The sequence below is a fragment of the Scardinius erythrophthalmus genome (assembly GCF_964197995.2).
Source record: "Scardinius erythrophthalmus genome assembly, chromosome: 22".
NCBI lineage: Eukaryota > Metazoa > Chordata > Actinopteri > Cypriniformes > Leuciscidae > Scardinius > Scardinius erythrophthalmus.
Window position 1 is genome coordinate 25177137 of NC_138242.1, and position 25614 is coordinate 25202750.

Genomic DNA, 25614 nt, shown 5'->3' on the forward strand with positions numbered 1-25614 from the left:
TATTTATGAAGCCATATTGCTATCAAATCATTTTAATATAATTATGGATAATAATCAAATCAAAATAAGGCTAGGAGACAGGCTTAGTCCAAAGGCTTCATGCATCCTTGATATTGGGTTATGTAAGATATCCAAAACCTTGTTATGTTCAATTCAAAACATTTTAAGCTGATAAATACCAAGGTGATTTATCTCAAACGTAATTGCTCATTTTAGAAGCGTTGTCTCCATTGCATAATTAAGCTGACATGCGCTTTTCATAAATGACCAGGACTGTGAATCACATTTAAAGCCTCTGAGGCCGATTTAATGGCCGAGGAAAGAAATTAATTTTGAGAAATGGCTGTCTTTTAGCTTATTTAACATGAATCTCAAGCATTTATCATCCTACAAAACATGTTTATGTTTCATCTTATCAAATATGACATTATGCTATGAGTCCACAGATAAAGATAATATGAAGAAAAAGGTACGATTCCATGCAGATGTTGGGAGAAACGTTTAGATACAAAGACACCAAAGGTCTTTCCTCATAAAATGGCCTATTTTTCAGATTTTTTTTCTTTGGAATAATGTGCACTGATGAATGATTTGTGTATTAAGAAAGTAAAAACTGTCCATTTTGATTTTGTTTTGACTGTAGAATTTGACTCTGTAAACTTCACTCTGTAAAGATATACAATCCTGCGCACACATTGCTGTCTGCCCTTCCTCTGCTGTCCTCATGAACTTCTTTGATGTTTGCCCTGCAGACAGAGGTTAACAACATTCATTCTCCGTGACCGATGACCCTTGACCCAGGGTCAGATATGGTAACCCAGCGTTGCACACTTATAACCCCGCTCACGGGCAAAAACTTAATCAAGTGAGCCATGACAGGTAAACCAATATTCCAAACACAAATCTTAAACTGCACTTGACATTATTTTAAAGGTGCAGTATGTAATATTGACAGCTAGTGGTTGAAATGGGTACTGCATTCCAAAGTCCAAGAGTTGTTTCTCCTCGCCAGATTGAAGACTGTCGCAAATGACAATGGAAAGCAACGAGCCAAGTTGATGGAGCTTTTTAGATGGATCCCGAGGCTTAGAAGGTCAGGTAGAATCTGCTATCTTTGACCCAGTTTGTTTGCTGGCTACACTGTGTTTTCCGCCAAATGGCAACCCGTGGTGTCGAAATACTATTGGGTAAACTGGCAGTGGGCGGGACCACACAGACCAAAACAAAAACAGACATTCCGACGCAGAACGCACATTTCAAAGTAGAATAACTGGTTGTAGCATTGTTTTGTGTGAAAGTGTGAACTTAGCATGTTTACTAAATATTTGCAAACACATTTTGGTATTTTTTTAGGGATGCGCGATATATCAGCCACCATATCGTTAACGGCCGATATACGTTCGTTTTTAATGGTATCGTTATCGGCCCGGTAAGAACATTTGGCCAATACATTCAAGCCGATAAATAATGGATTATTTCCTTCAGCTGAGACACTTCAGATGTGAAGTTCACCATGATGTTTTTGAATTGCGAAATATGATTGGAGTCACTTTGAAAAGGAAAATAACGTTAAGTGCAACATGTGCAGCGCAAGTCTGTCATAGGCTACATAAAATTATAATGAGAACATTATAATTGTGTGCTTGGGACATGGTGAGATTTTTGATTTTTGTAATAAGGCTCTCAAAAATTATATAAAAATTTGGATTCAGATTTATCGGCCAATATATCAGTTATCGGTCAAAATTTCATATCGGTGCATCCCTAGTTTTTTGGTGCTTTAGTACAGCCAAAAAATTACATACAGCACCTTTAATGTAAGTTTGTTCATTCACACAATACAATACAACACCAACTACACACTTCACAGCTGCCTGAGCATAGTCAAATCAACCAGCACTGACCTCTTCATTTGTCTTTTCTGCCTGCCTGCGTTTTACATGCACTATGTTAGCTGAGTAAACGCATGCATTATGTGCTTTTTGGTACTGATGTGCTTCTAATGTCATATAACTAGATAAAAGGTTTCATAGTGCTATGCATTTTCAGTTAAGTTCACATGTGGATAAAGATTGTGAAGATATCATTAGACATGCATGAGAACAAGCACATTCTCTAAAGGTAAAAATAGCTGCGCAGAAAGGATAGCAAAGTTGTCTTAAAGACATTATACAGACAGAGATGTGGATCTTATCAAATTTCCAAGGGCAGTTCTGGATAAATTAATTGAGGCTGCAGTAAGCGGAGCAGCGCCTCCAAAAGATATTTATGCAGAACTGCATATGGTAAAAACTGGGACAGCTGAATTACAAGCCATCAAGCTTTTTTTTCTTTTAGTGCTGTGTTATTATTTGTTTCTAGACATCTGGCTATTTCTCAGAATATTGCAAGAAAATGTATAATTAAATGCATATTTTGTTTTTCTCTTTCATTTGTACTAGAATCAATATCACTTGTGATTATTTGATTAGAATACATTTTACACAAAAAAAAAATTGTTTTAATTTTAATTTGTTTTGTATTTATACATTTTTATTAATGACTTTAGATTTTAATCATTAATGAAATAAATAAGAATGAATGCACATAATAAAATCATTTATAGCTGTTTGAAACTGAATTAAAAGCAGCCTTGCTTTGGATTGTCTCTCTGCCTGGTGACACTCATCCATGTGTCACAAAGTCCAGGCTGTTCTCCCAGCAGGCACCATCTACATGTCATAGTGACGCCTGTCAAAACCCATTAAACTGACCAATAGGATTGCATTTTCTCATGCGGTGTGTGACAATTCACAACACGTGAGAGTTAGCGCTCGATGCTCTCATTTTCAGCACATGACCGTTTTTAAAGAAGCAAAACTCTGATCTGATCCGAGGGTTATTTTTAGAGGCTAGTCTTTATATTTGGATTCTAGTCCAGAAGCTGCAATTTAAAGAGTGCAGAGGCGATTCACAGTTCCTTCATCACACTCGCTAGCACTCTGTTAGTCCAAGAGACAGGTGTGGTTTTTTTTTTTTTGGCACTGAAACCCTCATTGCAATGCCAGTCAGTTAAAAGAAAAATAAATAAATGAAAGACATTCTCTAAATAAAATGTGGTTTCCAGGGTGTTAGAGGGGTTCTGATTGTATTTACCATGTTGCTGTGTGGTTGCTATGTCATTACTAGGGGGTTGCTGTGCTAAGTTAACCTAAACAAACAGAATTATGCACTCATTTATTCCAATTGTTCAAAAGTTTGGGGTCGATAAGATATTAGTGAAAGAAGTCTCTTATGCTCACTTTTATTTGATAAAACAATCCCAAAAGAGTAATACTGTGAAATATTATAGTTTTTTTTTTTTTTTTTTATTACAATGTATTAAATACACTCACCTAAAGGATTATTAGGAACACCTGTTCAATTTCTCATTAATGCAATTATCTAATCAACCAATCACATGGCAGTTGCTTCAATGCATTTAGGGGTGTGGTCCTGGTCAAGACAATCTCCTGAACTCCAAACTGAATGTCGGAATGGGAAAGAAAGGTTATTTAAGCAATTTTGAGCGTGGCATGGTTGTTGGTGTCAGACGGGCCGGTCTGAGTATTTCACAATCTGCTCAGTTACTGGGATTTTCACGCACAACCATTTCTAGGGTTTACAAAGAATGGTGTGAAAAGGGGAAAACATCCAGTATGCGCCAGTCCTGTGGGCGAAAATGCCTTGTTGATGCTAGAGGTCAGAGGAGAATGGGCCGACTGATTCAAGCTGATAGAAGAGCAACTTTGACTGAAATAACCCCTCGTTACAACTGAGGTATGCAGCAAAGCATTTGTGAAGCCACAACACACACAACCTTGAGGCGGATGGGCTACAACAGCAGAAGACCCCACCGGGTACCACTCATCTCCACTACAAATAGGAAAAAGAGGCTACAATTTGCACGAGCTCACCAAAATTGGACAGTTGAAGACTGGAAAAATGTTGCCTGGTCTGATGAGTCTCGATTTCTGTTGAGACATTCAGATGGTAGAGTCAGAATTTGTCGTAAACAGAATGAGAACATGGATCCATCATGCCTTGTTACCACTGTGCAGGCTGGTGGTGGTGGTGCAATGGTGTGGGGGATGTTTTCTTGGCACACTTTAGGCCCCTTAGTGTCAATTGGGCATCGTTTAAATGCCACGGCCTACCTGAGCATTGTGTCTGACCATGTCCATCCCTTTATGACCACCATGTACCCATCCTCTGATGGCTACTTCCAGCAGGATAATGCACCATGTCACAAAGCTCGAATCATTTCAAATTGGTTTCTTGAACATGACAATGAGTTCACTGTACTAAAATGGCCCCCACAGTCACCAGATCTCAACCCAATAGAGCATCTTTGGGATGTGGTGGAACGGGAGCTTCGTGCCCTGGATGTGCATCCCACAAATCTCCATCAACTGCAAGATGCTATCCTATCAATATAGGCCAACATTTCTAAAGAATGCTTTCAGCACCTTGTTGAATCAATGCCATGTAGAATTAAGGCAGTTCTGAAGGCGAAAGGGGGTCAAACACAGTATTAGTATGGTGTTCCTTATAATCCTTTAGGTGAGTGTATAATAAAATATATTCAATTTTCATATATTTTAATGTGTCATTTATTCATGTGATGTCAAAGCTGATTTTCAGCATCTTTACTCCAGGATTCAGTGTCACATGATCCTTCAGAAATCATTCTGATATGCTGATTTGCTGCTCAAGAAACATTTCTTAATTTTATTAATGTTGAAAACAGTTGAGTTGACTAATATTTTTGTTGTGACTAGGATAAATATTTTCAAGATTTTTTTTATGAATAGATGAATTATTTGAAATATAAATCTTTTGTATCTTTACTGTCACTTTTGATCCATTTAATGCATTAAAAGTATTAATTTCTATAAAATTAAATAAAATTAAATAAAAATCGTACTGCCCCAGTAATACATCTGCCCCATATTGTAGCTCTGTAACTGTCTGTCAAATGTGATGTGTAAATGTATTTTTTTTCACCCTTTTTAAACATGTTTATTTTATTGTGGGCATCGAAAGGGGAAAAAAGAATGGGCGTGTAACAGGTCTCAGATCAGTGAGGGACATTCTCCAACTGGCATTTGCACTTTGTTCTGACGTTTTCCGCCGCTAACTGCTAATCTGTGTCTCTATCATCCATCAGTCTGTCAGCTTTTCAATATCACTGCTCAAGTATGATCCACTCTATTTCCCCTCCTCTTGCTCTCTCCCTTTCCTTTCTGTCAAACGTTTTTCCATCCGCTGACTGTTAGATACCGAGCGAAACGTGATCTGTTGGTTAATGGCTGGTTGTAGTGGATACAGCAGCATACTTACTCGGATACAAAGTATACCTTCTTTTTAAAAAAACAAAACAATCTTTCTTTAAACTTGAAACGGTAGAATATATTGTGAGAAAGTACATATGTGTCAACCGACTCATACAATAGTAGCTAATATATTTGTATAAAACTATTTATACTGTTTTTAAGAATGTGGTCATACCACCCACCAACACCAGCCTTCCTCACTACAGGTAGCGGGTAACAACACAATTTCATTAAGTCTATAATTAGGTATAATTTAATGTAGGTGGTCAAACATTTAGTCATTTTGACATCCCTTAATTATTTCCTCTAAAGCAGAGATGGTTTTAAAGAGAATGCATGCCATGCTCACATAAAATACAGAAAGTGAACAAGGTCACACATAAATCACCAAAATGACACCAAATGATTATGATGAAAAGAATCCAATTTCGCCTATAAAAATTTCATTTCAACATTATATGTCACAAAATCTCCCTGTGTGATTATATTAAGCCAGGATTAGGCCTTATAGCTTTTATAAATCTGCTATAGATAAAAACATTGCAAGACAAAACAATGGCACTGACACATTCTAAGATATGCCAGTGCAAATTGCTTTCATTTAAAACAGTTCAAACATACATTTTAGTCTGGGACTAAAGGCTTGAGATGTGTCTGTGAGGCCGAAGGTTAGTTTCTTATTTTAAACTCTCTTATTTTAATCTCACAATTACCTTTTACCCCCCCCCCCCAGAGCATGAAATAGGCTTCCATAGAACTGATCTGTGACATACAAAAACAAAGAATAAAATGTCATTTAATGAGTTTTGTTTGTGAGACCCAATTTGCGTCGGCAAACCTCTCTTAGCCCTTGATATTTCCTCCCAGCACCATGTCACTTTTAGATTTTAATTAGTCCCACTGAAACTTACCCTCAGCAGACTATAAATAACAACTCCCATTATTAATATCATAGGATTAGCCCTTCATAATCATTAAACCCGAAGAAGAAAGAACATCCGATTTAGAAAAGTCACACAAATCTAAACAGCTTTAATGGTTTTGTTGATCCACATTGCAGACATGCTTAATTGTTGGAACTTGGCACATTCCGAACAAAATCACCTATTTGGAAGCATTACAAAATACATTAACATGAGAAAGTCTAGCGGATCTGGTAATCATATTGAAAAGAGGTTTAATTGACATATCGCACTGAGAAATGAGTTCTTGAAATTCACAAGTAAAGGGTTCTGCTTGCACTCTGATTGTCCAAATCCATCAACACACAAGGGAAATGAGACTCTTCAAAGTCTGAGATCTGAGTGCATCTGCAAATATAAGACTGAAAGTTCAAGAAATGCGTTTTTTCAGAAGACATGGAGAATTTTCATATACAGACGTTTCACTTTTCACTTGTCAAAAAGAAAGAAGATTTGAAATGCCTTAGACACCTAAAAATGTCTGAATGTCATTGCATTAGATAAAAAATATCAAACTAATGCCTGGTTTTAGGCCATTTAAGTAGCTTTTAAAAACGTGCCTTAGAAAAAAAAACATTACTGATGTGCATCTTGAGACAAAAAAATGGCAGTGACATATTTTGAGATCTGTCAGTACAAGTTGCTTTGCATTTTAGTCTGGGACTATAGGCTTAAGCCTTGTCTGTGAAACTGTGGGAAAGTGTCTTATGCAAACAAATGAAATTTTCTCATCCCTTTCTGCAATTATTTTTATATATATTTTATATATAAGTTCTCCTCAAGTTCACACAGGTGTAGTTCATCATATCAACTATGAACATGTTAGGCAAAAAAAAAAAAATTGTAATATGGTCGGAAGTCGGAAGCCCATTAAAGTGAATATGGAATATGATGGAAAGTCTATGGAAGCCCATTTCCACCTATAGAAAAAGGTAATTGCAACCTTGTATTTCACAATATGATAATTTTTACTTATTTTGTATGTCTTGTTTTAGGCCCATTTGAATATTTTTATTTACAAAAAATAGCTACTCACATGTAATTGCATGTTACTAAATAATTAAAACAATGCAGCAAAATAAGTCTTAACTGCCATCTTACTGGTTCCCAGGAGGCCGTGGGGCTCTGACTGCCGTCTCCCTGTCCGCCCCTCTTGGTCCTTGCGCTTTTTGATCCCTCTCAGGCTGCTAAATCGTTTCATGGATGGCGAGGACGTGTGGTGAGACTGTGGACAGTGCAATAGGTCATGCCGTACCCATAGACAGTCTCTTCAGTTACCTCCGGGCCTTGGATCACTATCACCCAATCTTTGTGCCAGTGACAGGTGCTCTTCAATGATTATTTCATGCTCTTCAAAGTCCTTACTTCAGAGTTCTTCAACTTCTTTTTCTTGCTCCTTTCTCTCTGACAGACTTGTTTCTGTCTGTTCTGAATCAGTGGTCGGCCAGCAGCAGACTGTCAAGTGCGGCAATGTGTATGTATGCCAGCATGTGTATGTGTGTGTGTGAATGCACGCCTTAAAAAAACAGCATGTGTAACAGTGAGACTGTTCAATGAAACCGACCCATGCTTGGTTAAGAAATGCTGGTGATTGGCCAAACTGCGGTAAACCACGCCCACTCATGAATATTCAATATACTTTCATACACATCACTGTCTAGTGAGGCAACTTCACTTTGTTAAAATGAAATCTTCTAATTTCATGGTGTTCTCTGACTTCCTTTGATTTAGAGTCAGTTGATTTTAATAAAATCACATTAAGGTGAAAAACAAAGTCAGGGGACCATAAAATAGGATTGAACCTTTCCGAATACTCTGCCAAACTGAAATTAATTCAGCACTGTGGGAGAACATTCCTGTCTCATGCAAGGTGAAGTCTTATTTCTATTGGTTCATTAGAGGTGCAACCTACGGTTTAAAGAGTAATACATAGATTTGTGCAGAAAATACGTTTTTTATGTATACACAGGCAGACAGACAGACAGACAGACAGACGGACAGACGGATAGACGGATAGACGGATAGATAGATAGATAGATAGATAGATAGATAGATAGATAGATAGATAGATAGATAGATAGATAGATAGATAGATAGATAGATAGATAGATAGATAGATAGATAGATAGATAGATAGATAGATAGATAGATAGATAGATAGATAGATAGATAGAAGCATATTGGAATGATTTCTGATGGATCATGTATGTGTGTGTATACATATATACACACAAAAAAAATTTAAGTAATGAAACTTCATTAAGCTCTGAAGGTGTTCCTGTATTATTTATTGGTACTGTACATGTTTCCTCTACTCTGGCTGTACTGTAAGCTGACCTTTCCTTAAAATAGATGCAGAAAATAACAGCAAATCTGTATCTTGCCCTGTAACAAAGCAAATCTGGAACTCTCCAAAATAATACCCTGGTGAAATCCAATATCTAGGTCATTAAGGGTCTTCCTTTCAAGGAAGAAAAACAATCTCAGTGACAATCACTTTAGCTAATGAATTCATGTCCCTGGTGATAATAGCCATCAACATCTGATCACCCCCTTCTTCCTGTACCATCATAAACAAATCATTCTCTGTCAGTGCACTAAAGGCACCAAATTAATCACCCTAATAGTGGGTAAAGTCACACTGCCAGGCTTGATGCCAAGAGATACTTGCGTAAGCAGAATTAGATGGGCTTTGAGTAATCACCTCTCATTTTCCAAACTCTCTGCTGTCGTTCCTTGTCAGGGGCACTTAGGGTTCTGCTAAGCACTTCTAAAGACGCTCGTTTTGGGCCCAAAAAGTGCCTTTGGTGAGAGGGGAGCAGCTAATTCCTTCGAAATCCCCTGTGCTTTGGCGTCTTCAAAGTCCCAGGGTCAACAGGACACTGAAAAGAACATGGTGTTGGTTTATAGGACAAAAATGCATTCAGCTTTTTAAAAGCTACATATCTTGTGCACTCTAGAACCACAGACAGCAGATCTGTTCTTAAACCTAGTGAGCTGCCTATGTGACTAGTTGTACTAGCCCACGCCAAGCGGGATTCAAACCAGCGTCACTAACATGGGAGGCGGACGCGTTAACAAGGACCCTAAAGATCACAGCTTCTAGCGTCAGTCAATAGTGCGCCTCTTGAGGCCAGGGGAGTGAGGTTTACTTACACAGCTCTTTACTAGCTGGTCTACATTACACCTACCTAGACAACATTTTAAGGTTATCCCAAAATGTATAGGTGGCAACATTATGCTGCCTTATCGGATCATTTTTGCCAAATCCTAAGGAAGCAAGAATGCTTTGCAAACGGGCTCATGAAAAAATTGTCTATGAAATTGAGATAAATGTTTTCAAATTTCAAATTTGAATGCATGGAAGTAGAATTAAAATATTATCAAGACAAACTTTGAACTTTTGTTGGCCTGACAAAACCTTGTTTGAAAAAAAAAAAAAAGTTTATAAAGATACGGTAGATATAGGCAGACACACACCGTTCAAAGATCTCGAGTCAACTTTTTTTTAGAAAAAGTATTTTATGCTCAACAAGGCTGCATTTATTTGATCAAAAATGCATTAAATCATATATATATATTACAATTTAAAACAACTGTAGTCTTTTTAAATATATTTTAAAATGTATTTTTTTTGTGTGACAGAAAAATCTGAATTTTCAGCATCATTATTCATTACATTCTAATATGCTAATTTGCTGCCCCAGAAAATTCTCTTTTTATTACCAATGTTGAAAACAGTACTTCTAAATATTTTAGTGGAAACTATCATGCATGTTTTCAGGATTCGTAGAAAGTTCCAAAGAACAGCATTTATTTGAAATATAAATCTGTAACATTATAAATGTCTTTACTGTGACTTTTGATCAATTTAACATGTTCTGATTCACATGCAAAATGATTCAAACTTCTTTAAAAAAAAAATTGTACTTGAACGGTAGTGTAGGCATGTCAACCTACAGTATGGAAATTTGCTTTTACTTTACATATTTCATTATATTGTAACTTTAGTGGTCTTTTGGGGAAGATCATTTTTATTTTCCAGTATCCATTCAGTAACTTGTCCTCCCTATCATTCCAATTGAACTTTACTCACAGAAAAATAAAGGTACAAAGCTGTCACTGAGGCATTACCCTGAGGTACAAAATCAAAAAGTTACTGATATGTACACTTAAATTGCAAAGATGTACCTTTTTGCTTTTGTACCTTAGGGTACTGCCTCAGTGACAGCTTTGTACATTTTTTCTGAGAGTGTTCCTGTGGAGTGTGGCTAATTCTATTTCACACTCATGAACCGAAAGGGAGCCAGTTCTTCAGTTCGGAACTCTGGCCAACCCATGTAGCTTAGCAACACGCTAACATCAAACTCTAGAATCCACTGTGAGTTATATCTCTCGTGTGGTGTGGATTGCCGCCCAGTATGTAGAGTGGTCCAAATCATTCACTTACGTGGTTCTGTTTCAGTTGGCACAGGCTGCTTGTGTAGGCAGCAGACATCAAGACCGTTCTCAAGAGTGATTGTGTGTCCACAACCAAGTACTGACCTGCTCTTATATGGTGTCAGTGCTGGAAAAGCTTTCCTGTTCCATTTGCCTGATTTAATAAGCTTTCATGTGAGAGCGGACGATGCCAAGTCACTGGACATCTAAGAATGGAGCAGTTTTCTACTGTAGGTCACCTTGTACTTCTGGAGTCAAGCCAGATTAACTTTTCCAGTCAGTCTCACCATGCCGACGTAAAAGAACTAGCTGCGCCTCAGCCAAAAAGCTGTGCTTCAACACACCAAAAGGACTGAAGGCGACTGTCAACTAGTATGTGTGTTCTGCGTGTGCATGTAAGGAAATAACTGTATATATTAGCAGGTAGCAAGTCTATATTCGCCATTTAAAAAGGGAAACCGAAACTTGGACTGCAGATATACAAATGTAAACGAAGCAGCGCCTGCTTACCTCATTCGCTAACTGAACAACCAATCACAACTTTTAGGGTCCTTTTTGAAGGCCATACAGGTTTGGACTGACATGTGAGTGAGGTATTGACGGCAGAATTAACACAAAACTGTTCCTTTAAGTTCTCAGAGGTCAGATATGCATGTTTCTGTGTCAGTGAGAAATGTTCTGAGATCGCCACAACAGAAAAGACACGTGAACAGCCAGTCAGACTCTTTCCTAATAAGGATATGCCCATGTTATATCTTTTGACAGGAAATTATGTGCAAACATGGCCGTGCTCTTTGCATCCTCTGATCCAGGGATGAACCGTATTCCCAGATAAGGCCTGAATGAGGGTGAGGAATTCACTGGCACAATGACAGCGCTGAGACATTCCTCAAACATTATCTAGATGTTATCCAGATGTTTGGTTACATGTTAGAAGTTAAAAATGGCACAATGATGAAAACTCTGTAGTTTAATTTAAAATTATTTCTGTACTATATTACTATATTTAATTAAATCTGGGTTTAAGCTTTAATTAATTCATATTCATTTTCAATTTTCAAAAAGATTGAAAAAAGTTATTTATGATTGCACTTGTTTCAGGACAAATTTAATTAGTGAGGTAAAAAATAGAATATATATATATATATATATATATATATATATATATATATATATATATATATATATATATATATATATATATATATATATATATATATATATATATATATATATATATATATATATTGTCATGCAGGTCTTCTTTCATTAGTAATATATATATATATATATATATATATATATATATATATATTACTAATGAAAGAAGACCTGCATGACAATTGACCTAAATAAAACCAGATTGTATTAATTATTCAAATAAATTTTCATTTATATATTTTTATATATAATATAAAATAAAATATACAATTCTAAAATAAACAAAAATAAAATGATCTATTATCTATTAATTAAAGTGAAAAAAGTCATTTTAATTATTTTATTTATTTCAAAACAAATTTACTTAGCAAGAAAGAAATATATAATATAATATATATTAATATATATATATATATAAAAAATATATATATATATATAATTTTTATTTATTTTTTTGAATAGCAAAATATAGACTATAAGACCTACGAGACAATTGGCAGGTGAAGCTCTCACTAATACCACCCGGACCTCTGAAAAACAAGCATGCATTTTCCCAGTGAGAGAGAGAGTGTGTGTGTGGGTGCATGTGTGTGTGTGTGTGTGTGTGTGTGTGTGTGTGTGGACATGTTTTTCTACACCGGTGGGGACTTAAACCTGAATGCACACAGACTCATGGGGACTCGTGTCACCGTGGGGACCTAAATTGAGGTCCCCATGGGTACAAAAGCTTATAAATCATACAGAATTAGTTTTTTTGAAAATGTAAAAATGCAGAATGTCTCCTGTGATGGGTAAGTTTAGGGATAGGGGCAGTGTAAGGGGATAGAATGTACAGTTTGTACAGTATAAAAACCATTACGTCTATGGAGAGTCCTCACAAAGATAGTGCACCAGACGTGTGTGTGTGTGTGTGTGTGTGTGTGTGTGTGTGTGTGTGTGTGTGTGTGTGTGTGTGTAGGTGGAAAAAACTGAGACGCAAAGGCAGGAGCCTGAATATTTCAGCAGGGTCAGATGATTCCTAAAGGGTTCTTATCACTCTCTCTGCGCTGACAGGACCAACCCCTGCTCTCCACACATCCCGGCCTAAAATTAACTCTTGTCTCTCACAGACTGGATTACATAACAGCAGCGCTGGCATCAGCTCACAGCATTCATCTCATCATAAGACCAGTCCTGCTGAAATCTTTGGTTTATACTATATGGTTAAACAATATGGTTGGAATCACTTTCAGAACAATTTTTTTTTCAGCTGTCATTGACAACCAATCAGAATACGAAGAATACAATAGAAGAGCTCAAGCATTTAAAGTGACAGACGACAGAACTACAACAGTGTGGACGCTAATATATTGTTACATTATTGTTATAGTTATCGTTCTTGGTGTGAATGGGCCTTAAATCATCCTGAATATTCTAAGAGGACATTAAAAACACCAAAACTACAAAACAGTGACCAGCCATTTACAATAGCCTTTATGGAGAATCTAAACCAACTGACAGAGTAAATCATTTTCCTATACAAATATGCAAGTGCAACGATGGCAAGATAATCAGATTATACTATGATATTTTGTTATATGCCATTGTATGATAACCATATTAATATACTATTGTATATCCATTGTACTCTAATGTAGGCCTACTTTAAATAATCAGATAATTATTAATAGGCATACAACCATACAACATGATTTTAAAATATATTCTACTGAAATGTATGTACCATGCAGTGGTTTTTTTTGTTTGTTTTTTTGAGTAAAACGGAAATAAAATAAAATATAAATATTAAATGAAAAACTTAAATTTAAAGGAAAATTGCTTTGGGAAGAAATTGAAATAAATAAGCTGATGTACTAGAATTACTGAAAAAAAAATAGAAATGCATAGAAATTAAAATGACAAAAGCACAGAAAAGTAATTACTGAATTAAAACTGAAAATATAAAAATAAAAGTAAAAAAATATACATTAATAAATGCTGTAATAGCCTATTAAAATAATAGCACTTCCACTGTACAAGTCTAAAAAATAAATCATGGTAATACCGTGGTACTTTTTTAACTATTAAGAGGCCATGGTGGAATATAATTGTCCAGTCTATTTTGCATTAGTATACCAACTGAAACAATTATAACTTTTATAACCAATAACATGTAGGCTACTTCCTCTCTTTACCCATAGATGGTGGTAAAAGAGCAATAATGCCTTTTTTGGTCAGTATAGAGGGCATCTTGTCACACAGATGAACTCGGACAAGTGTGTGACAGTCCACTGCTGAGATAGGGCTTCTGAGACTCGGTTCATCGCAGGCATCTGTCAGCTGAACCCCGAGCACACGCTGATTATCTAACCGTTGCCTGGCGACAACTGCTGTGAGTCATTGTGAATCAGCGCTCTAGGGTCTCAGAGCTCCTGTGGTGAAGTGAGTGAGGATGTGTGACAGGTAGAAAAGACCCCACTGATGCGCTTTAGTGCTTCTTTCTTGTGCTTGAATGCTCGATATCGCTCTCTCTCTCTCATTGTCTTTCTCACTCTCACTCTGCTGGGAACGCATGGGTGTCTGTGGCCCTGATGCTGAGCTAGTGCAAGTTATACATGGCCGTATTTATATGATTCAAATACAGTAAAGTGGATCAAAAAAAGTTCATCAAAGTTGTCCTAAGACAAGAACTGGTATTGTGCAAAATTAATGTGATGAAAGGTTTTGATGCACTTCAAATGTTGTACTCTACTGTGTATGTGATGATCAATGACATAGCAATATTTTTCAATATATTTAATAATATATCAAATTAAGTTTTTGTCTGGCAGAAGTATGAAACTCATGAATTTCAAAGGTTGATTTTAAGATTGCTTCTGTGAATCATTTCTAATACTGTCCTGGGTCACCATCTGATAGAAAACCATTGGAGAACTTCATCCTCAAACGACCTTGCAGTAATTGTGTTTAGCCTACTTTGCTTCCATCTAGTGGTCGCACAGGAACATGACATGAAAAGCCACTAAATCTGTTTTATAGAAGTCTGGGTGACAAGAATTTTAATTGAAGGAAAAGTAGACTAGGATGCGTTAAATTTATTAAAAGCCACAGTAGCGACATTTACCATGTTACCAAAGATACATACTGTTCTTTTGAACTTTCAATTCATAAAAGAATCCTGAAAAAATGTATCACGGTTTCCATAAAAAAATAAAAACAACTGTTTTCAACATTGATAATAAAAAGAAAAGTTACTTGAGCACCTGATCAGCATATTTGAATGATTTCTGAAGGATCAGCTTTGCCATCACAGGAATAAATTACCTTCAAAAATATATTAAAGTAGAAAATAGTTATTGTAAATGGCAATAATATTTCACAATAATACTGTTTACAGACTTGGTGAGCATAAGATACTTTTTTCAAAACATAATATAATATAATCATGACTATAGACATATCAGGAATGCAACATTTAAATTTTGGCCAGTAGGTGGCGATAAAACCAAACAATCAGATTGTGGCACATCCAAGCATCAGTGTATAGAGGATGACACAGCATCATTCCTTCCTAATCACGGTCTTATTGAGCCAAAAACTGAATTGTTATCATATTAGAGACATACGGCCATCCTCATCTCCAGCTGCCTGTGCAAAGGAGCTCTGAGAACATCACGAGTCGAGGATTAATTTCAGCTAATATAATGAAAGCAACCATGATTGAATTATGTGCTTTCTGCATTGATGTCACTGTCTGGGTGCAGCCAAATTCCCGGATATATAAGGATTTAGAATTTCTCTGGCAAGAGTGTCATTTCCTGAATGACAAACACTGCTTGATCAGAAGCTTCTGTCCATCAGTGTTCATTATGCTCAGCCTCAGAGTCACTGGCACAAACACATCTCAGCTAAAAACACACCCGTTCATGAGATGCCCTGAGATAACCAGGATTTTATCAATGCTGAAATGGATCCATATCCCACATCTGTGTGTGAGTGTAAGTGTGTGTGTGTGTGTGTGTGTGTGTGTGTGTGTGTGTGTGTGTGTGTGTGTGTGTGTGTGTGTGTGTGTGTGTGTGTGTGTGTGTGTGTGTGTGAGTGTGAGTGTGTGTGTGTGTGTGTGTGTGTGTGTGTGTGTGTGTGTGTGTGTGTGTGTGTGTGTGTGTGTGTGTGTGTGTGTGTAAATGCACCAGATGCACTTAGCAAATAAAAACCTCATTATACAAATCAATATATTCAAGTAATAAAAAACGTAGTCCAGAAACACATCTTCCTTTTCTCTCTCTCGAGTGCCTCTAATGTTTTAATACTCTCCCTTGATGTGTTTTAATCTGACCAGCTCTGCCTTACAATCAGACAGAGGAATCCAGCTTTGCTCCAACTCCAGTATTGAATAATAAATCAATACTGTTGTTCTCGGCTGACAGGAAAGTCTGCCAGCCAGAGCAACTAATGGCTCGTCAGAGAAGTATAGTAGTGCTGTTATATAACTGTGTATGTGTATGAAGAAAAATATTCCCAACTGTGTGTATTGTCCTGTGTGTGTGGTTCACCGACACACATACTCGCCCACACACTGCAAAAATACACATTTACACTGCATTTTGTTTCCACTATATTAATTTACATTCTGAACTTTTTTTCAATCTGAAATCACTTGCTACAGTAAAACTGCACAAAATAGTGTCCTGATATATACAAATTCTATTTTATATATACAAATATCTATTTTAATTGAACTAATTAAAATAAAGAATTTTTATAATATGAACAGAAATATACATTTTTGTTTATTTATAAATTAAATAATTATTTTAAAATATATATATATTTATATATTTATTAGTTTAAATGATTATATTTGTATATATATACACACATATATATATATACACATATGAAATAGTGACCTAATATATTTATTTTTTATTTTAATTAAACTATTTAAAATAAAGAATGTATTATATAAACAAAAATATAAATGTATATATTTCTAAATATATATGTATATATATTCAAAAAAAATGTATATGTATATATATATATATATATATATATATACACATTTATATTATAAAATTGCTTTATTATTTGTAAATATAAGACCCATGACTAACCTACTTTCACTACTTTACCGACCAGTTCTACCTACACATTCAAACTCAGGCAAACACTTAATCACTCTAAATCATCTAATTATAGGTCACTCCACTCTCATACTTATTCCAAGACAAGCTTTAATTTTATAATTATTGATTACACTTTCAGTTCGTGGGAACAAAGTACATTTCGGCTGATTAATCTTTTCCTTGTAAAACTGACTACCCAGAGACAACAGCAAAGTACTACGTGTCAACGATGTTTTTGTGTGCTTTTAAATAAATAACAGTCATTTGAAATGTCACGTCACATGGATAGTTTCAATTATCTCCACTTCAACATCTTCTACTCTTGATGACATTTTAACCACAACCAACAAACTAAACATTGTCAGGAGCCAGAAAACACAAAGTCATTAGTGACCAAGGATAACACTCATGCATTTGAGTAACACATCATTGAATCTAGAGCTCTGATCACAAACCTACAGTATATCAGGGACAGTAACTTTATCTCATAAGAGTATACAATACCCCCAAAAAACTAAACTACTAAAAAATATTAAGATATAAATCTTGAGTAACTTTAAATAGTTCATATGTATTAAATTATATATAAACTGAGTAAGCTCTTCCAATAGTATAAACTACAATTTTTTTTTTGTAAAAATCACTCTCCCTCCTCTTGTTTCTGATGTTTAAATCAGACTCACATGGATAACATATTTGAAAGCTGAATTCATTATCAGGGTCTTATGCATTAAGAAACACCCACGCCTCCATTAAATCAGCACACAGCGCAATTATCCACAACATTACACACCCCGGGCTGAGCCAGACCCAGACAACCTGTGAAAGTTTCACTAAATGCTGACTCACACCACACACCGATGTGATAATGGCATTCATAGCATCTCATCTCACCAATGCTAATATAAATGTTGATATTTTATGCTGGTATCTGGATACTGGTATAATAATTCACATTAAACAATCTTTTAGTCTGGATGAATGTTAACTTCATAATCAAATTAAGGGTTAAGCGTGAGTTAAGTCAGCTCATAGAATTAACATCACAAACTCTCACACTGACTACATTTATGGAAGACCGCCAACTCAACAACACAATGCCAATCATATAATTGTAGAGCACTACATATAAAACATACTTTAGATTAAAAAAAAGACATTCTCAATAAAGTAGTACAAGTTTCTTGCATTAAAACGTATATTAAAAAACACGTGGCATCACAAAAGAACAATTCTTCGCTAAATTGTGTATATACGTATTACGTACACTACCGTTCCACAGTTGGTAAATGTATTTAATGGTTTTGAAAGAAGTCTCTTATGCTCACCAAGGCTGAATTTATTTGATTAAAAAAACTGCAATATTGTGAAGTATTATTACAATTTAAAATAACTGTTTTCTATTTAATATATTTAAAATGTTAATTTATTCCTGTGATAACAGCTGAATTATACTTACATCATAATTATTCCAGTCTTCAGTGTCACATGATCCTTCAGAAATCATTCAAATATGATGATTTGCTGCTCAAGAAACATTTATTATTATTATCAGTGTTGAAAACAGTTGTGCTGCATAATATTTTGTGGAAAACGTGATACTCGTTTTTTTTTCAGTGTGCTATTGAACGCAGTGGACTAGGGATTTTTAAGGTACAAAAGTCAGACTATGTTTACATGTTACAACAAAAGTATATTTCCAAAGGGGAAGGAAAATGTGATTTGTCATCATATGACCATTTTAAATGTTTCATTTTTCAGATTTTAAGCATTATGGCAGCTGTTTGAAAGACGGACGAAACATGTTTCTTACCTTTCCTGGCCCGAGAGAAGAGTTTGATGCTGACAGGAGACGTAGAAGGATTTGCGGACTCTTTGGAGGACGAACGGAACATTCCGGTGAAGCTGCGGCGACGTGAACACTTGGGCGAGGAGTCGTTGTTGGAGGAGTAGGGGAAGATGGATTTGGGAGATCCAGGGCTGTTTTTGGACCGGGCTGGAGCAGACATAGGGCTAGAGGGACGGCTAAAATGACCCCGACTGAAGAAGGTTTTGGTCGGGCTGGCTGAACGGCAGCCGGGCTCCCCCTGGAGAGTAAATGAAAATACAATCACACACAATATTATGGCAACATAATCCAGTCAATGTAGATTCCCAGCTAACAAAAATATGTTCTGAAATATTTTTGTGTTGCTAACATTCCCATTCAGTTATTTCTGAAAGTTCTCTGAATGTTCAAAACATCCAGTTTTGAGAATATTATTGAAAACCAGATAACTTTGAACAAACGTTTTATTAACGCTACTGGAATAATCTTTGTTCATAATTTTGAGAGAACCTTGCTAGAACGTTAGCTAAAATTCTCAAAGTTCCCTGTTAGTTGGGATTTTACATTTCCTGAAGAAAATATGTCCATAAAACAAGGCATATGTGACCTTGGACCACAAAACCAGTCACATGGGTCAATTTTGTGAAATTGAGATTTATACATCATCTGAAATCTGAATAAATAAGCCTATCAGTGATGTATGGTGGATATGTATATTATAATATTTGGTTGAGATCTGGAATCTGAGGGTGCAAAAAAATCGAAATATTGAGAAAATTGCCTTAAAGTTGTCCATTTATGTTAGCGATTGTGCTGCATTCACTCACAAAAATAAATGTTTTATATATTTACGGTAGGAAATTTACAAAATATCTTCATGGAACATGATCTTTACTTGATATCCTAATGAGTTTTGGCATAAAATAAAAATGGATCATTTTGACCCATACAATGTATTGTTGGCTTTTGCCACAAATATACCCATGCGACTTCTTACTGGTATTGTGATCCAGGGTCACATGCACAATTTTAAGGATGAAACAATACACTGTTGAGCCTTGAGAGATATCTTTACCTGTGAGATTTTACATCACAGAACAATGACATAAATGTTGGTTTTATGCATTCGAGGATAGTCACAAAATCGTCACCTAATGGCATTCTTACAGATTAAGCATATTTCATTTCAAGTCTTTACTGTGACGTTATGCATGCTGACCATTGAGGGAATGTTTGAAGGACAGACAGACATTGAGATACTAAATGAAGAGACGTCATAACATTCAGATATATTGTGAGTCCTTGATGTTTCCTCTGTTCATTCACATGGGAATTTCACACAGCAAAAACAGCCAGACAAAGCCACAGAAAACTGTTTAGACAGCCAAAAGAACAGATGACCTTGTTTTGTCAAGAGGCTTTTGTTAAATTATAGAGGCTCACACAGTGGCATAAATACCTCACAGTACTGTATACCTAAACACACTACATAACTACACCCCCCCCCTCGCTCGCTCTCAGAATACAACAAAGTGGGATTTGTAGTGAACGACTGCAAAGTTAAAGGGACAGTTCACTCAAAATGAACACTGTGTCACCATTTACTCGCACTCATGCAGTGTTGTTATCATTACCTTATTACATACTACTCTTTTGGCATACTGTTTCCCATACTATACATTAGGGAAATATTTGATTACAGATGCATCTGAAATCATACGATAGCTTTGTGCGAGGAAAAAAAACTAAAACTGAAGTTGTTTTTCACGGAAAACCGTGAGATCCGCACTAGTTTTCCTTTGTATGTTCAAGAGAAAAAGTAGCATGCAGTGAATCATTCTTTTGAGTCAGATCTTTTCAATGAATCATTCAGTCAGTTCGCAGCACTAGTCTAAATTATTAATTCATGAATCAGGCTGATCTGGTTCTTATGGAAGCTTGTTTCCGCCACAAAATAAAACATTTTAAAAGATAATTGCGAATTATCTCAGAATTGTGAGATATAAAGTCAGAATTGCGTGAAATAAAGTCGCAATTGCGTGTTATGAAGTCAGAATTGCGAGATATGAAGTCAGAATTGCGAGATATAAAGTCAGAATTGCAATTCTGACTTTATAACACATAATTGCGAGTTTATATCGCAATTCTGACATCTTTTCTCAGAATTGTGAGATATAAAGTCCAATTCTAAGGGAAAAAAGACGGACTTTTTTTATTTAATTTTTTACCTCAGAATAGTTTATATCTCACAATTCTGACTTTATAACACGCAATTGCGACTTTATATCATGCAATTCTGACTTTATATCTCCCAATTGCGACTTTATTTCTCAGAATTGCAACTTTATTTCTCAGAATTGCGACTTTATATCTCGCAATTGCGACTTTATTTCTCAGAATTGCGACTTTAAATCTCGCAATTGCGACTTTATTTCTCAGAATTGCGACTTTATATCTCGCAATTGCGACTTTATTTCTCAGAATTGCGACTTTATATCTCGCAATTGCGACTTTATTTCTCAGAATTGAGACTTTATATCTCGCAATTGCGACTTTATTTCTCACAATTCTGACTTCATATCTCGCAATTCTGAGAAAAAAAGTCACAATTCTGACTTGATATATCGCAATTGTGAGAAAAAAAGTCAGAATTGTGAGATAAAAAGTCGCAATTATTATTATTTATTTATTATTCAGTGGCGGAAACAAGCTTCCATAGGTTCTTGAGTTCAACTCACTGACTGATTCATTGAAGGGATGATTATCAGTGAATAACAACTTCAGTTTGGGTCTGCTTCTCACACAAAAACTACCATATGCCTTCTCTTGAAATATAGAACGCAATTCAAAACAGTTCATTATTAAAAATTTTAGTTACACTTTATTTCGATGGTCCACTTTACACATTCTACTAACTATAACTCTCATTAGACTATTAGAAGACTGTTAGTAGACTTCTAGGTTAGGGTTAGGTGTTAGGGATCGGGTTAGTAGAATAAGTTGACTTGTAGTTGCAAAGTTAGGGTTAGGGTTAGTTAGAAGAATGTCTAAAGTGTACCATCAAAATAAAATGTTACCAACATTTCTTGCTTTGTGTTCCACACGCACAAAACAAGAAAGTCTTGCCAGTTTGGAATGACATGAAGGTGAGTAAATGATGAAAGAATTTTCATTTTTATTTGAACTATCCCTTTAAAAATATGTTTCTGAAGACCATGAAAGACTAAGATGAAAGAAAATCTTTGCTTTGTACACTTAACAAAAGGAGTGATGACATTTTTTATTATTCTGAGACCCTCTGTGGTCATGGAAACATTTGACTGTTTCTGTGTTAAAGTGCCGATGGAAAAAAAGTCTTCACTGACATTGAGTTTTCATGTTCCTGAACCTTTGATCATGAGATAAATTGAACATACCGACACAGCAATTTACAACCTTTCAATTCACACTACCCTTATTTTGGCTCTGATCCAGAATCTAAGGCATTCTTGTGGCAAATGTATATGCATTTCATTTGCACACAAATGTTCGTCCACACCGGTGATTCTGCATTGACCTTGCCGAGGGTTAATCAAGCATATGTTCAACAAGGAGAAATATTAGCTAATATCCTGAGTGCTTACAACAAAAAACATTGGTGAAGCAGTGAAGTGGAGATTATATCTGATTACAAAATGTGTACTCCAAACCCTCCTAAAGCTTCAAAAGAGCCCTTCAGATTCAGTGACTCCAGCTCACCTTCAACAACAGAGAGGAGGGACTGAACGAAAGACGCCACCTGAGACGTGTCAGGTGATTTATCTCCTCTCTAGCCTTGCCTCGCTGGCCTCTATGGGTGATTGATGGTCAGATATGATGATATTCCAGAATTTCTTTGGAATGTTTACAAAGGTAACTGAAGAGCAGATCCTGCCAATATGAGTTAAGCTTAATGACTACAATTACATTGACACTGAAAAGTATTTGGATTATAAGATACACACATAGGACCAGATTTACTAAACAGGGCAAAATAGCATGAAAGTGCAATTCCTAAAAAGTGCAGATGGGAGTGGAAAGTTCGGCGCGTGATCTACTGATGACATAATTTCCATAATGACAAACAAAATCTACCAAGAGCAGCGCAAATCTGGATTAAGACATGCTTTTTTGGCAGTTAAATAATGGCGCAAATACCAGAAACTCCTACAAATGCATTCCTTTTTTTGTCTAATACAATAGTTTTTTAATGTCAAAATAGGGTTTGCGCTGGCTTCTACCCCCCATTAGCTACAGACAGTAAGCTAGTCTTTATTTCTGAATGTCTTTGTATGATGTAAAAAAATATCAATTTATATGGCATCTGCAAAAATCTATCAGTTTCCACAAAAATGTTAAGCAGCACTATTTTCGAAATCGATAATACCAAAATGTTTCTTGAGCACCAAATCAGAATATGAATGATTTCTGAAGGATCATGTGACACTGAAGACTAGAGTAATGATGCTGAAAAATCAGCTATGGCATCACAGAAATAAATTACATTTTAAAATATGTTAAAATAGTAAAGTTATTTGAAACGGTTCGTTTTTTACTGTATTGTTAATCAAATAAATTCAGCCTTGGTGAGCATAAGAGACTTCTTTCAAAAGTATCAAAAAAATCTTAATGAATGACCCCAAACTTTGGAATGGGTGTTTATATTGTTCAAACTTATCAAATGTCTTTACTTAGCAGAAATATTTGCTTGAAAAGCATGGTTGTGCTGATTTTAAATTAAATGTCTGTTGGGTTGGTATTGAGGTATCCAAATACTTTCTGGGGCCTGTAGACTTTTATTGTGGTTGCTACACAATTAAATACACAACACGCATTCAGTAAATTCTCCACATTGCTGGATTGTGAATCCAGTGAGAGGTCAGTGCAGGCAAAAAGTACCATAGTAGACATAATTACAAATCAGGTTTTTAGAGCAGACTCATATTCCATCGGAGTGACAGCAGAGATTGAGGACATTGAGGATACAGAAGCTTTCAGACTGCCAACACAAATGGAATGAATCTGCATTTTTAATCTCATCGCATTTCAACAACCTTTCCACTTTGTATTACCAGACCATACACATCACAGCTTACTTTAATAATTATCTACAAAGACAAAACATGCAAACTTTGATTTGGTATCAGTTTTCACACTGTACTTGTGTAGCAGTTGAGCCAAACTTCCCTGTTATAGACGCGATTTCAGGCATAACACAATTTTATGTGTAACATTTTCCCTTTGAGGGGCAGAATACACAAGACATCAGTGATGACTAAGGAAATTGCATTATTAAAACAAACAAATCAAATGTGTGATATATACACACGACACGTGTGCAATTGTCGTCAACCTTTCAAATGACTTTGGAATAATTTATTGCATAACACAATATTGAGAACTCAGTGTCAGGGGTAACGCATTACAAGTAATGTGCATTATGTAATCAGATTACTTTTTTGATGTAACGAGTAAAGTAACGCATTACTTTATAAATGTAAACATTAATTGAGTTACTTTTACTTTTTAATGCATGTTACTTTTTAGTTTAATTAATTAGCTTAAACGTTTTTTTAAACTACTGAATTAAAATGATCTCTCTTCTCAATAACGTATAGTGACTGTTATATTGGCTGTCTTGGTGGCTGCATTACTGTGTTAAACACTAGCAAAAAGAACTCACGCAATGCCTGGAAGACAGCCAGGTGAGAAAAAGTAACGCAAACGTAACGTAACGTAACATTACTTTTTATAAAAAGTAACTAAGTAATGTAATTAGTTACTTTTTAAGGGAGTAACGCAATATTGTAAAGCATCACTTTTAAAAGAAACTTCCCCCAACACTCACGAAACCAATAATTTAGCTATAACAGCAATAAACACACACACACACACACACACATACACACACACACACACACACACATTAAAAACATACACTAATTCGCAACAGTGATTGATTTGAAAACTGTGTTTACTGTTGGCTCAGCCTTGTGCGTGTTTTGGTTGTGTTACCTTGAGCACGCCGTCCTTGTTTACATGTTCCGCATCTCCTTCCAGGAACGGCATGGCGAAGGAGCTCAAGTCCTGCGGAGCACAAACAAACAAAATGATTGAGCTCTTTAAAAATCGCTTTCATGACTGTGGCACCTCTCATTCACTCCATAAAAATAGACATAATGCACAATTCCCTGATCTACAGTGGCTTTCAACTAAATAGATCAAAGGTTAAGCTCTGCAGTACCCAAAAAGCACGAGGAATTATACAAATAACAGGCCGAGAGGAAAGAGAATAAACGGTTTAGACAGTTTAACAGAAGCACATCACATATGACAGATGGACACTCGGTGGGTGATCCATCTAACCTGTGCAAAACCTCACATGCCCACCCTGAAATACAAGAACAAATTGGAAGAAGAACTTACAGCAGATCCAAAATGTCTCCACTGTCAAAATCCACAGACTTTTATAACCAACATCAATTACTGTAGCATTGAGCGCTTCGAACACACCATCACCGCCATGCAATGACAGCAGTGGAGGAAAACATCTACACAGTCTCTGTCATTTAAAGTAACATGATCTCATGTGACCGCCCTGCAATTTTTTTTCCCAGTCTATGTGAATGGACAGTATGTGAAACCTGTAATGCACAGATTAAATCAGGTATTACTTAACCCTGCAGTGGACACTGTTGTCCAAGAAACTCCAATGGGATCAACAAGCGTTTGTTCTATGAAAC

The 25614-nt window shown here is 35.8% G+C and overlaps 1 protein-coding gene across 4 annotated transcripts in view; it reads right to left on the minus strand.

Annotated features, from left to right (window-relative positions):
- Positions 1 to 25614, minus strand: part of prkag2a (protein kinase, AMP-activated, gamma 2 non-catalytic subunit a) — a 61864-nt gene that overhangs the window by 29137 nt on the left and 7113 nt on the right. For 2 of the 4 annotated variants that reach the window (XM_081353364.1, XM_081353365.1), the window contains exons 2-3: positions 24887 to 24958; positions 18839 to 19112 (exon numbers count right to left, since the gene is read on the minus strand). In XM_081353364.1, the coding sequence (XP_081209490.1) occupies positions 18839 to 19112; positions 24887 to 24958 (346 nt within the window). Of the gene's footprint in view, positions 1 to 7417; positions 7849 to 18838; positions 19113 to 24886; positions 24959 to 25614 lie in introns of those variants that run through there. The other 2 variants (XR_014029228.1, XM_081353366.1) reach the window with 1 other exon arrangement.